Source organism: Dasypus novemcinctus, chromosome 26, assembly GCF_030445035.2.
Source record: "Dasypus novemcinctus isolate mDasNov1 chromosome 26, mDasNov1.1.hap2, whole genome shotgun sequence".
Taxonomy (NCBI): domain Eukaryota; kingdom Metazoa; phylum Chordata; class Mammalia; order Cingulata; family Dasypodidae; genus Dasypus; species Dasypus novemcinctus.
In genome coordinates this window covers 16,668,831-16,682,021 of record NC_080698.1, presented here as the reverse complement: position 1 = coordinate 16,682,021, position 13,191 = coordinate 16,668,831, and the positions used below count along the sequence as shown (strand labels likewise).

General features: G+C 39.4%; 1 protein-coding gene and 1 pseudogene across 20 annotated transcripts in view; both read left to right on the top strand.

The window, feature by feature from the left end:
* The window catches only part of ERC2 (ELKS/RAB6-interacting/CAST family member 2), a 999,838-nt gene that overhangs the window by 516,337 nt on the left and 470,310 nt on the right, over window positions 1-13,191 (top strand). For all 20 annotated transcript variants that reach the window (XR_011647540.1, XR_011647537.1, XR_011647539.1 and 17 more), the window contains 2 exons: window positions 7,019-7,159; window positions 10,239-10,379. Coding sequence is in view for 10 of the 20 variants with exons in the window: in XM_071212097.1 (XP_071068198.1) it covers window positions 7,019-7,159; window positions 10,239-10,379 (282 nt within the window). In the remaining 10 variants the exon portion in view is untranslated. The remainder of the gene's footprint in view (window positions 1-7,018; window positions 7,160-10,238; window positions 10,380-13,191) is intronic.
* LOC131276217 (U4 spliceosomal RNA) lies at window positions 5,554-5,625 on the top strand (annotated as a pseudogene).

Sequence of the window (13,191 nt, the reverse complement as noted above, 5' to 3'; positions counted from 1 at the left end):
AAAGGAAATGAAAGCAGGGAAAGGGTCAGGAGTTCTGGGATGGGGTGGCCAGAGAAGATGGCTTCATTAGTTTGCCGGGGCTGCCGGAACAAGTTTTCACCAACTGATTAGAATAAAACAAAGGAACTCACTCAGGATTCTGGAGGAGGGCAAGGGCCAGCCACGCTCCCTCTGAGGGCCCCAAGGGAGAAGCCTGCCTGGCCTCCTTGGCTGCTGCCGACTGCTGGCCATCCGATCCTTGGCCTTCCTTGGCTCATTAGCCACATTACTTCAAATTCTGCCTCTCCCTGCATGTGGACTTGAACTATGTCTCTGAGTCCCCGAGTCCAAATCTCCCTCTCCTTTCTCCTATAACGACACCAGTCAGTGGATTTAGGACCCACCGGAACTGAGTGTGACCTCATTCTTAACCTGATGTCATCTGCAAGGGTCTATTTCCAAATGATGTCACATTCCACGGTACTGTGGGTTAGGACTTGAGCATATGTTTTTGGGAGATGGAGTTTCAACCCATGAGTGCAGCATTTACAGGACGACCTGAAGAAAGTGGGGTGTGAGCCATGAGCGGTTCTCCAAGAAGAATGTCCCAGGCAAGGAGAGAGCCAGGGGAAGGGGGTGGGGGTGCCGATCTTGGTGTGGCCTTGTGGCAAAAGAGGAAAAGCTCCCGTTTTTACTCTGAAGGGAATGGGAAGCCACCCAAAGGGTTTTGTTCTGATGTACATTTTAAAGGATTACTTTGAATAAAAGAATGAATGGATTCATGGAATCCATTAGCTTCATCCGATATCTACTGACTTTTAACATGATTTCTGGTCCATTTAGTCTGGGACTAGAAATTAAACTAGCCCATTCATCCTCGGCACCTATTGGAGATGTTCTACCCTGCTGAGTGTGTGCCGTGCGCTCTGTTAGGCACCAAAGGGGCCGTGGATGTGAATTTGCCTAAGCTTTCTCCTGCACCCTCAAACTTCCTACTTCTCTGAAGTGTCAAAGAGCTAGTACCCATGAGCAGTGTGGTAAAGTTCTTAGGAATTGTGAGAAGGAAAAATTTATTTTTAATTGGATATGCAATATGTCAGCATAGTTTTTAGGGACATGTTATTGCCACACTTATTTTCTTTCTTTTTTTTTTTTTAAAGATTTATTTATTTCTCTCCCCTTCCTCTCCCCGCCACCCCCCTGGCCCCCGTTGTCTGTTTTCTGTGTCTGTTTGCTGCGTCTTCTTTGTCCGCTTCTGTTGTTGTCAGTGGCACGGGAATCTGTGTTTCTTTTTGTTGCCTCATCTTGCTGTGTCAGCTCTCCATGTGGGCGGCGCCATTCCTGGGCAGGCTGCACTTTCTTTCGCGCTGGGTGGCTCTCCTTATGGGGTGCATTCCTTGCGCGCGGGGCTCCCCTACACGGGGGACACCCCTGCATGGCATGGCACTCTTTGCGCACATCAGTACTGCACAGGGGCCAGCTCCACACAGGTCAAGGAGGCCTGGGGTTTCGCGGACCTCCCATGTGGTAGACCAACGCCCTAACCACTGGGCCAAGTCCACAGCCCCCTTACTTATTTTCAAGCTCAGCTTAAAACAAAAGAAATCTTAACTTTAAAGTATGCAAATAGACTGCATGATGTTCTTTTACTTTGTCTTTGATTCTGTAGTGCTTTGTAGAACTTGCAGGGGATGATTGGGATTTTCCTTTTTTTGTCTACTGAAGTAACAGCTTTGTCTCTCCTACTCCTCTTATCAGAGTCTGGTCAATTCCGAGGTAATGAGGTAAAGTGGAGGAGCAGCAAGGATGGCTAGTTCCGGCTTTGCTTCTAAGGAACTGGTGACCTTGGCAGTAACTGTCCCTCCCAGGGCTTTTCCCACTTGTTAAATAGAGATTGCCTAATACCTGGTAGGTTTTCCTAAACCAGTGTAGGTTACAGAGGGCTTTTCTGACTACTGCTTCAGAATCTCTAGGCTGTCCTAGTGATAGGGGGTGCCTGTTGAAAAATCTAAATTGTTAGGCCCCTTTTTACACCTACTGAATCAGAACCTTGGGTAGGGCCTGGGAATCAGCTCTTTAACAAGCTCCCTGGATGATTCTGATGTATACTCCAGCCTGGGAGGGTAGCTCCATGCTAAAATTATATAAAGCTAAGAAAGCTCTAATTCTATGGCTAGATAGTCTTTTATTATCCTATTAAAATTGTAAAATAACTTCAGGATTAAATTATAAGAATTACAAGATTATGCATGAAGACTTAACATTATATATAAGAATACTTAAGATGATTTTTCAGGGCAAGAAAAACTTCTGTTTTCAACTTTCAAGGATTTATTTCCAAAGTGCTCTGTACTAAGTTTATGTTTGCACAGTTCAAGTTGGGAGGTGTGTTGGCTTAAAAATGACTCATGATTATGCTTCCTTTTGCATTTTTCAAAGTGTTATGATGGAAATCCATTCCTACCTCTTGATTTCTTTCTTAAAAGTCACAGAAGTAAACGTGTACCATATAACTTTCAGCGTCAAGGATTCTTGGCAGGATTTTATCATATTTTCTTGGCCCTATTAAGATTTTATTTATTCCACTTTAAATCCCAAAGCAACTCCAAAATCTGAAACTACTCCCTTTATTATGTACTTCCGGTGAGGCAGGGGGCTGCACTGAAAAGAAAGTTGAGGTCTGTGGGAAGCTGGCCACCTCAAACTGTCTCTGCTGCTACATAGTTGCATCTCCCTGGCAGGCTCCTCCTTTCCAGGCCTCTGTTCCTTTCCTTCAAAATGCATATTAGAATTAGCTGCCCTTTAAGTTCCATTCTCCTTTGGAACTACCTTGACAGTGAATCATTCAGTTACTTCATCTGAAATCTCAGACACATGAAATCTGAATTGGACCATAGATAAGGAGTTGAGAATGTAGATGCCTAGAAAAGCCAGGCAGGGAGTAAAGATGAGGGAAGTAGGTTTGTGTAATCAGTAGGGACTGCTGGTGACTATGGCAAGCTAGAGCATCCCTGACCTGTCTAGAAACATTAAAGTTCAGATTTTTACAACTATGATGTTCAGAACAAACAAAAATATCTCTGTGGGCCATGAGCTTTTGTTTTCTAAATCCTATTTGCATCTTATTTTTGGCTTTTCATGGCAATGAAGAATAAAAAGAAATATTCAGTAATTTATTTGGAGGAAATTTTTAAAGCTGCCAAAATAAGAATACTAGCATGTTTGAAAAGCATAAAAACCATTGGATGGGAACTGTCAGGGTTCTGTGTCATGGGACAAAGATGAGTAGATTTATTTTTAAATATTTTTTCCGATGGGTATCAAACTTCAGTATGTATCCAAATGTTCTTATCACCCAGGTAGCTTCTTAAAATACAGTTTCCTGGGGTTTTTGTCCTAGAGGGTTCATAGAGATTCCGATTCACTCGCTCTGCAGGCAAGTCCAGGGACTTGTGTTTTTAAATAAGCATACCCCATGATTCTGATGCAAGTGATCAGAAGACCACAACTTGAGAAACACCAAACCAATGTTTAAAGATATGAAATGGGCTCAATGAGGGGAAATGGCTTGTTCAGAAATGAAAATTTTAGATGTGTGTAGCACTATTCACTTATTTGTGGCCTGGGGAGACAGCATCAATCAATGATGGTACATGCTAACTTTTCAATCCAGTACTGCAGGAAGTCATTTCCACCCCATCCAAGATAGCCTACGGTGGGGATTTTTTGCCTCTCCTTGACTATCCCAAGGCCATCAAACCTCCTGATGGTTGTGCTTTTGACAATATCACCATCTCCTTTAAGTGGCCTTTCCCTCAGATTTTTCCATTTTTATACACATTTAATTGAACAGATACTCTGGAACAAGACATAGTATAATAAATAAAATGATAAATTAAAAATCATGGACTCATAAGTGCATTTAATTGTTTACTGTCTTTTGGCCAATGCATGGAAACCCTTTAGGTACTATTGACCATTTCACTTGGATTGTAGAATCCCAGGGAGTGTGTTATTCTTTTTAATTTCCAGGAACTTATTCAAACATCAGGCGTGTGCAAAAAATAGTGCTGTTCAGTGAGTTGATTGAGTATGACATAGTTCTGGGATTGACACACAGAAGCTCAAGAGACAGAACCCATGTTATTTATAAAGCTGGTCTCGCCAAGTCTTGCTGCAGCCACGTAACTGATAAGCAGTTGAGAAGGCCAGATAGCAGCTGGAGGCCACTGCAATTCAGTTCCCGCCTGATGATAAAGCACAAATAGATTAGACCTGTGCAGAGCCAGATGAGTGCACAAGGAGCACTTGCCAATGCAAATAAGACTAAAACAAGAACACATTGTTGGAATTTCTGCAAGTTAGTTGTTAATCAAGTGGATCATGGCATATTAGGGCCTTTTAACACATGTTTTTGACATCTGGCCCTGTGTGGCTGACAGTTAAATTAGTTATGTGATTGACGGAGAAGTGTTTTGTAGTATTGAATCATCAATAACACTTAAAACTATTATAGTGCTTGCTGATTTTTTTGTCATCAATGTCCAGTCCATAGTACAAGTGACCAGAGAAATCAACCTGCTTTCCAAATGACTCTCATACCTTCTGGATGTTAGTCCTCCTGCTTCATTTTATTACCCTTCCTTTGAAGGCAAGATGGTACTGAATTTGAGCTTTTATTCCTTCATCAGCCTTATTAGTTGCCTCTTGTATTCCAGACATTGTGCCCAGCACTGGGTTAAAAAGAGTCATTAGGATTTGTGTTGCACCTTCTGGAAAGCTAGCGGGCAGGAAATGAAACCAGGTAAAGGGTGCCGAGTGGGAATAGATGTCCTGTGATCTGGCTGGGGAAATTCCTGGGGACGTTTCCAAGTAGTGATATGACCTGGGCAATGTGGGCTTTAGAAATGTCACTGCACTGCCGTGAAGGAAGTAATGGGATGGTGAGGCTGTGCTGTCCAGGTGACCACCTGAGAGGCTTTTGCAGTAAGTGTAGGCAAGAGAGTTGAAATCATTAAAAGCCCACGAGAAACTTCACCTGCATTGTGGCCATTTCCTTCTTTTGTCGCTCAACTAATTATCAACTCAGCATTGTCATGGACAGAGTAAAATAAGACTGTAACTGGAATCAAGAAGAAATAAATGGAGGCAATTGATAGAGCCATTTGTTCTATCCCCCCTCCCTAACTGTTGTAATAATATACTTCATTTGAAGTGTTTTTAAATAATTATAAAACAGTAATGGTACTTTTTTTCCCCTGAAAGCATTAGACAAATCAATTATTGTCATGAGGTAGAACAGTTGTTTCCTCGGGGGATCTTAAATCACAGGCTAAGTGTTCAAATGAACTTGCCTTTGCATTAAACATTGTTTTATGGTTGTATTATGTATCAGGCATTGTCTTGTAATATGTACTTATAATAATATAAAAGATAGTATCAAGATCCTTAGGTTGCACCAGTAGTTTTTAACCTGGCCACCCAAAAGGAAATTCAGATTCATATTGAAACTAATTTCAGCCGTCTAAATCAAGCTTTACCCAAATAGAATTTTCTTTTTAAAAAAGAGGCTCAGGCTTTGTGGAATGGCAGTATCATAGCCAATGAGATTTATCTGAGGCACGATTATTGCTAATTGAACAAAAAGGGGGGCGGTTCTTACTTTGATATCAGTAGTTCCCCGTTTCTACCAGACTAGAGTTTTTCATGTCTGTATGAATTTCAAGCGTAGGCAGGTCCTCAGGTCTCCTTGAATGGCTTCATATATATGTTTGTGGCACTGTGTTCTCGTGGGCATGGCTAAGTGGCTAAAAGAGACAGGGTGCCACCTGTTTACAGTTGGCCTCTCTGAGCCCTCAGTTTCCCCACCTCTGTCCTGCTTCCAGGAGCATTGGTTCTGGCCTCACAACTGTGATGAGGGCTAGATGAGAAGGATACATCGCAGCGCCTAGCATGCATTGTCTAGTAAAAACAAAAACAAAATGCTGTTTGAACTTGTTACTTTTAATAGATTATTTATTTTTAAAAGATACTTAGGTTACATAAAATGTTATATAAAAAATATAAGGGATTCCCATATGCCTGACTCCCCACACCTCCCACTTTTCCTACAGTAACACTTCTTTCCTTAGTGTTGTACATTCATTGCAATTGATGAACACGTTTTGGAGCATTGTCACACAGCATGGATTATAGTTCACATTGTAGTTTACACTCTCTCCCACTCCTTTCTGTAGGTTATGGCAGGATAACCTGTGTCTGTCATTGCAATGTCATTCAGGACAATTCCCAAGTCCCAAAAATGCCCCCACATTACACCTCTTTTTCCCTTTCCCTACCTTCTGCAACTCCAGTGGCCACTGTCTCCATAGCAATGATATAATTTCTTCCATTGCTAGAGTCACAATAAGTCTATAGTAGAACACCAGTATGTTTGAACTTTGTTCAAATTCAAGCGATGCTTTGGAGTATCAACAGATTGCCAAGAAGCCATTATGGGAGCAGACATCTCCAGAGACATTGGAAAAGTGGGCTTATTATTTATTTTGCCTGGAGTCCTCTCTGGGAGTCCAGCCCTAAATCCTGGAGGGCCTGTGTCCTGCTCCCCTTCAATTCCCTGTCTTGCCAGAGAAGAGTCTTCCGAGCCAAGGAAGGCTCCTTGAAGCCAAAAGGATTGGCCAAGCAAAGAGGGCTAAACGGTTCTGCTGCTTCTCTTTGCCTCCACAAGGCTTTGGTAAATCTCAGGCCTTGGTGTCTGAACGTCCCTTTTCTGAAACTGCTCTAAGAATCTGCCAGATACCATGAACCAAAACTGACCTTTGAGCCCTGCAATGCTAAAATGATTAACAAGCCCCAAGCTACATGGATTGTGTTTCCCGAAGGCTGGTATGCAGTCTTTCTTCATACACCCAGTTTTGAGTGACTTGAAGTGTTGATTCCTGTACAGCATTTCTAATATTTATTGTCTATTATTGTTTGGTAACATGCTTTGGCATTCACACTACTGGGATCTCCACTCTTTTTGACAATTGCCTCACAGGAGAGAATAATTGAGCGCTTAAAAGAACAGCGGGAGAGAGATGACCGGGAAAGACTAGAAGAGATAGAATCCTTCCGAAAAGAAAACAAAGACCTGAAAGAGAAGGTCAATGCTTTACAGGCAGAACTGACTGAAAAAGAGGTAAGTCTAAAGAAGCAGATAAACTGTGTTGATTGTCTTTCTGAACCTGTGTTCCTCATGCGCAGGAGACACGTAATTCCAGGGACTGTGTGAAGGCTTGGGGAACATGGTAACCTTTCCTTTGAAAAACTGCATGAAGTTAAAGGAAAATAATTCCTATAACTCCCTTCAAAGCTGAGACCCTAAACATATCTCCTCTATTCCACTAAACATAAACAGTGTAGCTCCTTGAAAGATCCTTTGTATCTTGCCCCATTTATGTAGCTCAGAGGATTCTGGGTTTTTTTTTCTTCAATGTCCCATAGTCCTTTGCTTGAGACAGCAACAGCAACATCAATGCTCCACTTTAATGAGGGTCTATTATGTTATAACCCTTGTTTTGGGTGCTTTTTCAGTCACCTATGCTCATCAATCGGATGGCCTGAGAACCCTATTTTAGGAAATGTGGTCCCAGGCGGGACACAAAGGTATAGGTTAAAGTGGATCTTCTTCTGGAATGTTCTTTTTACATTATGCTAAATAATTTAAAACAGTATTTTCATGCTATCACAAATATGGAAACAGAGTGCAAACCTTAACCTTTGTTTTTAAAGTGAAATAATATCCTTTAAAGAAATTTCTTGCTTAGAGGTTATGGAAAGGATGCCTTGAGTTATATCCCCTCTGACTCAAGAAGATATCTATTTCCCCTTCAATTTACTTGGGGGTCCTTTGGTGGAGGAGTTGGAGATGCAGTAAAGCATATTATTTTGTTTATTCTCCACAACTTCGAGTTACATGCCATTGTCCACTACTGGCCCATTCACACTTATTTCTGTCCACAGAAACTGTCCTCTTTTAGGATTGCTATAGACCCTTTGTCTGCTGGGCTGTATCACCTGAGAGCTGTCCCTCTCCCAGCCCCATGGTACTATCTCTGCCCTTAGGTATTTGATAATTCTGTACAAATTTGAGTACTGGCTAAATGAGGAATCCAGGTGAAGAGGGAAAGGATTGATGAGGAAGAGGAGTTTTGAGGAAACCCAACAGCAAAATCCATGTTTCCTAAAATTTAAAACGACTAGGTTTTTAAAAGAAATTACTTCTTTGATAAGAAAATAAAGACAGCAAATCCTCTTCCTACTTTTTCCTGCTAATTCTGGCTTGGGGGATCCATAATGAATGTAGTTTGTATGTAACAGAAGGCATAGAAGCTTTGATCTTATTTGTAAAATTCTTCCCTGATTGGAAATATTATTGGTGACTTTGTACCTTAAAACCAACTTTGTTTCAATTTGAAATGAGATCTTGATATGATGGAGCATAATATTTAAATGAAAATAATTTTGTACATACTGCTCTTGTTATATGGGGTTTCAGATGAGCATTTCAGGAAACGTTTATTTTCCCTGTGTGATTTGCCTGGCCCTGGGTTGGTCATGTGCACCAGGGTCCCACCAGAGAAGCCGAGCTGTAGCATACACACATCAAGAGATTTTCTGCAGGGAATTGGTTTATATGCTGATGGAGACTGGCTAGGTATATGTGAAATCCATAGGTCTGTCCATCAGGAAGGACAGGCTGAAACTGTCAGGCAGGAGCTGATGCTGCAGTCCACAGGCAGAATATCTTCTTTCTCAGGGAAACCTCAGTTTTGCTCTGAAGGCCTTCAACTGAATGAATTGCGCCCACCCAGATTATTGAGAATAATCTCCTTTACATAAAGAGGACTGACTGTAGATGTAAATCACATCCAGGAGATACCTTTCCAGCAGCTCCTAGATTAGTGTTTGATTATGTAACTGGTAGGATTGCCTAGCCGAACTGATGCACAAAACAGACCGTCACACTGGGAAACTTAAATTTTTTAAAGAACAACAACACACAGTTGCTGTGTATAGATAATTTATAATTTAGCTGGGGTCATAAAAGAACTTCATCATGACAAAAATGGCTGGATTATAAGGTCCCTTGTTATTTCTGTTAAAGTGATACCATAAAGAGGACTGGAATTGGAGTTGGAGACCTAGGTTTGAGATCTGTATTTCCCTTTGATAGCTAGGTGACTGTTTGACCACTCAGCTCCCCTGAGCCTCAGTTTCCTGACTTGAAAAATGAGAATGATTAACCTATCCCTTAGAGGGTTGTCAGGAACGCCTCGCTGAGGGGAGTGGTGGGGTTGTCATCATCGTGGTCATTCCAGGGCCCACAAGTGACTCAGGACCTGGAGTATCGGGCACTGTCACTCACTGAGGGACCACTGTGTGTGTGATCTCTTCCTAGGTGCTTCAAATGGATGTAAAGGAAATGTACAATGCCTGACTTCAGGTGAAACCAGAACATTTTAATCACATAGTTAGATGTTGCTAATCATTTCATATTCAGTGATACATATGTGTGTTTATTTCTTTAGTTTTTGAAATTCAGACTATACAAGAAAGCTCTTGGTTTCCATTTATGATTGATGAATGGCAATTTAAGTAACCCCATGTCTGTGTTGGGGAGATTCATTATACTGGCTGAATCTGGATTTACGAAGGGCTGGATTATAAAGTCTACTTTAAATTTTAAAATAATTTTATCTTTGGTTCTCCAGGAGATATTTGAAAAAGCATTGGCTATTTTTTTTTCTGTTAAAGGAAAGGAATAGAGTCTGATAAAAATTTAATAGGAGGCTTCTTTTCTACTTGATTTGCCTTTTGGGGAAAGAAAGCATTAGAGTTGGTATTTCTTTCATATTCGTCTTAGAGTCTGCACAGCCTGACAGCAATAAATGTGAACGGAAGGTTCAGGGTGTCTGTTTTGCCATGACTTGTAAAGACCACCTTGGGACTTATATCATTAGCATGACGTTGAGATGCAAAGCATGCAGGTACTGACCACACCATTTGGTCACATTTGATTCTGCTGCAATTATATCCTGCTAGGTTCTGTAAGCTCGCCAACTTTAATTTCCTGGCCAGAGCTGACTATTGTTACCTTAGTGAGACTATATTTACCCTTTATGTCTAGTGCAAACTTTTATTGCTACATATAGAATCAGTGGATTCAAATTGAAGACATTGCGGTGTTTTACTTACTAGCATTCGTTTCCTTTCAGTCTAGTCTAATTGACCTCAAAGAACATGCATCTTCATTAGCCTCAGCAGGACTGAAAAGAGACTCCAAATTAAAATCTCTAGAAATAGCCATCGAACAAAAGAAAGAGGAATGCAGCAAATTGGAGGCACAGTTAAAAAAGGTAAGTGAAGTCTAAGAAAAAAAACATGCTCATATTAAAATGAATTTATAAAATGAGAAAGGAAGAGACATTTTTCAAAAGAAACAAACCCCTTATCTTTTGCTGTCTGCTGATAAAAGAATTAAACTCTCTTAACTTTATTCCTAAGAAGCCTGCAACAAATCTGCCTGTGAACCTGAAAAATTATCTTAAGTTTCCTGTCTGAAGAAAACTTGAAAAAAATAGATGAAAATAATGTACTGGAAGTCAAAAATACTCTAAAAGCCAGCCAGTACTCTCTGGGCAAATCTCAACTATTAAAAAAGATAAAGGGAAATAGGTTGTAACAAACCAAAATGTCCAGGGCCCCAAATATACATTGATAAACTTTCACTACTTTCAGAAGTAGGTCTGATTTTTGTATTAAAACTTTGCAAAAGATTTTCCCAATGAGTTTCAGTTGCTAGAAGTTCAACAAAATAGTCAAGTCCCTAACATATCCATCTATAGGATGACTATTTACCCCTGACCAAAAATGGCCATAAGGTCTAAGAAAGCTTGTACATAGAAGGCTTTGGAAAAGAAGCAGGGTCTTTACATTGCAGTATTAACGTGTTTTTTCTGACTTGGACATTTTTGTGGAGTCCATTTCCAGTCATGCATTGTTCCTTTGACTTTTTCCCTGTGTTGTTTGGTATGTCTGCACTCATTGTTCACATAAAACTCATAACACATTATGAGTTTAAGCATTTTCTTTCCTTCTGGCAATTTATAGACTTATTCAAAAGAAATGATAATCTAAAAAATTAAAGCATGTAATAAAATTTGACTACGTATAATTCATAGCACACTGGAATGGGGCTTTATTTGGTAAAGTTTTGAAAATATAACATGGATGATCAGGTATGTGAAGGAGTCATATGTCTGTGGAGAAATTATTCTGGATATTTAAAAATTAAACATAGTCTTTTGTATGATGCAAGGATAGATAGAATCAAAATGTGACTCTACTGTGCTCATTTAACCGAGGAGTTGCCATGAAAAATTTCATACTAATAAAGTCTACTTATTAATACAGAAAAATATAAATATACAGATCAAATCCCTTTACGGCAAAACAGAAAGAGGATCTCTTTTCTGCAAAATCTGTTTCCTAATCCACTCAACATCTCACTTATTTCAAGCACTATTTAGTTGATTGGAAATCTTGAATAATAAAAATATTTAAATTGCCTCTTTGAGGCTATTTGAATGGCGATTGACCTGGCTCTTTATGCATTGGGTAGATGGTATACATTCTTGGCACAGACACAAATGTGTTCTGTAGTACATTATAAAAGCATAAACATATCCACAAATGAACCTATGAAAAGTACTTTTTATCTAATAAACCATTTTGTGTTCCTAAGTCAGGCTCCAAGACAATTCTGTCAAGGAGAGAATTTCACTGGCTCCTATGGTGGCCTTTCTAGCTCTCCTTTACCTGGGTGTCCATGTGCTGAGACCTGAAGAAGGGGGGCCTTCAATTTAAATATGTAAAGATGCCCCCCGTGAACTTTGACACATTTTATGGAGAGCAGGGCACCACATTTATTATTTTGGTGGACACCTACCTTTCTAGTGTGTCATGTATGAAATTTTAAATCCTCCAGTAATTAGAAGGAAGAGGTTCAAATATTTTCGCTTATATTTTCCAGGTATATGACTTGACTAGTTTCATAAAGCGACATTTATGCAATTCAATTTAGTTTCTTTCAACATAGCTGTGGTTTACCCAAGAGATCACTTAGACTGTGTGGTTTCCTTAGACTCTCAGGTAGACACCACGTCCTGAAATGAACAGACTAAATCCCGTAAACATTTCAGCATTATTTCTGATAGCATGTTAACATTTTCCCATTGAACCAGTATTAAAGTAACAAATATGGTTGTCTTGCTGTAAAGGATCTATTTAACTTATGAAAAGGTAAGTTATTTCTGAGTATATAAATAATTTTTGCTTATACTATCACCCAAATGCATAGTAAAGTCAGATTAAATAAAGGTAATTATAATTTAAATATTTTTATACCTAACCTGCAAATGCTATTTCGTTATTTTTGGCTCTCTGTCATTGACTATATTCAAAGCTTAAAGTAGTTTTTCCAGTAGTCTTTAATTTTTGCTAATAAATAGTTCTGTAAAAACCTCAAGAGCCCATCACCTTAAAAAAATTGAGTTCTACATGAAATATTTGAGAATTTAAGCCAACAGTATGTGAATGTACATATAAACACATCATTTGCTCATGGAAAAATAAGCAGTTATAAAAGCTGGAGTGTCTGGACCTCCTGTTAAATAAAAGGGTATGTTACTTGTGAATAAAATATAAAGGTTTACTAAATGAAAGCTGAAAACATAATAGTTTTATTATATCATAAATACAACAGGAATTCCCAATGGAAATTTGCTCAAGATTTGTTAGCATCCAGGTATTTTCACCGTAAAATCTGCATGTATTTAGCTGAACAGAAACCTTGTCTGCCAGTGACAATGGAATTCAAATGGTGATTTAAATTTAGTTTTGTTTTATGAACAATGCTTGAAATAAGTAAAGTGAGTTTTTACATAAACGTTTGTGGAGAACACACACATATATGTGTCACTTTTAACCCTTTATTATAATGTGTTCATTTAAGAGGTCTCCAATACTTTGTGATGAAAAATGGTTACAGGCAGAAAATGAACTATCCATTGCACATTCTAGTCCACCTATTTGAAATGATGCGATCAGATGTTCGTATGTGAGGAAATCTTTCTGGTAATAGTGAGGCTAATAAAACAATACTAACCA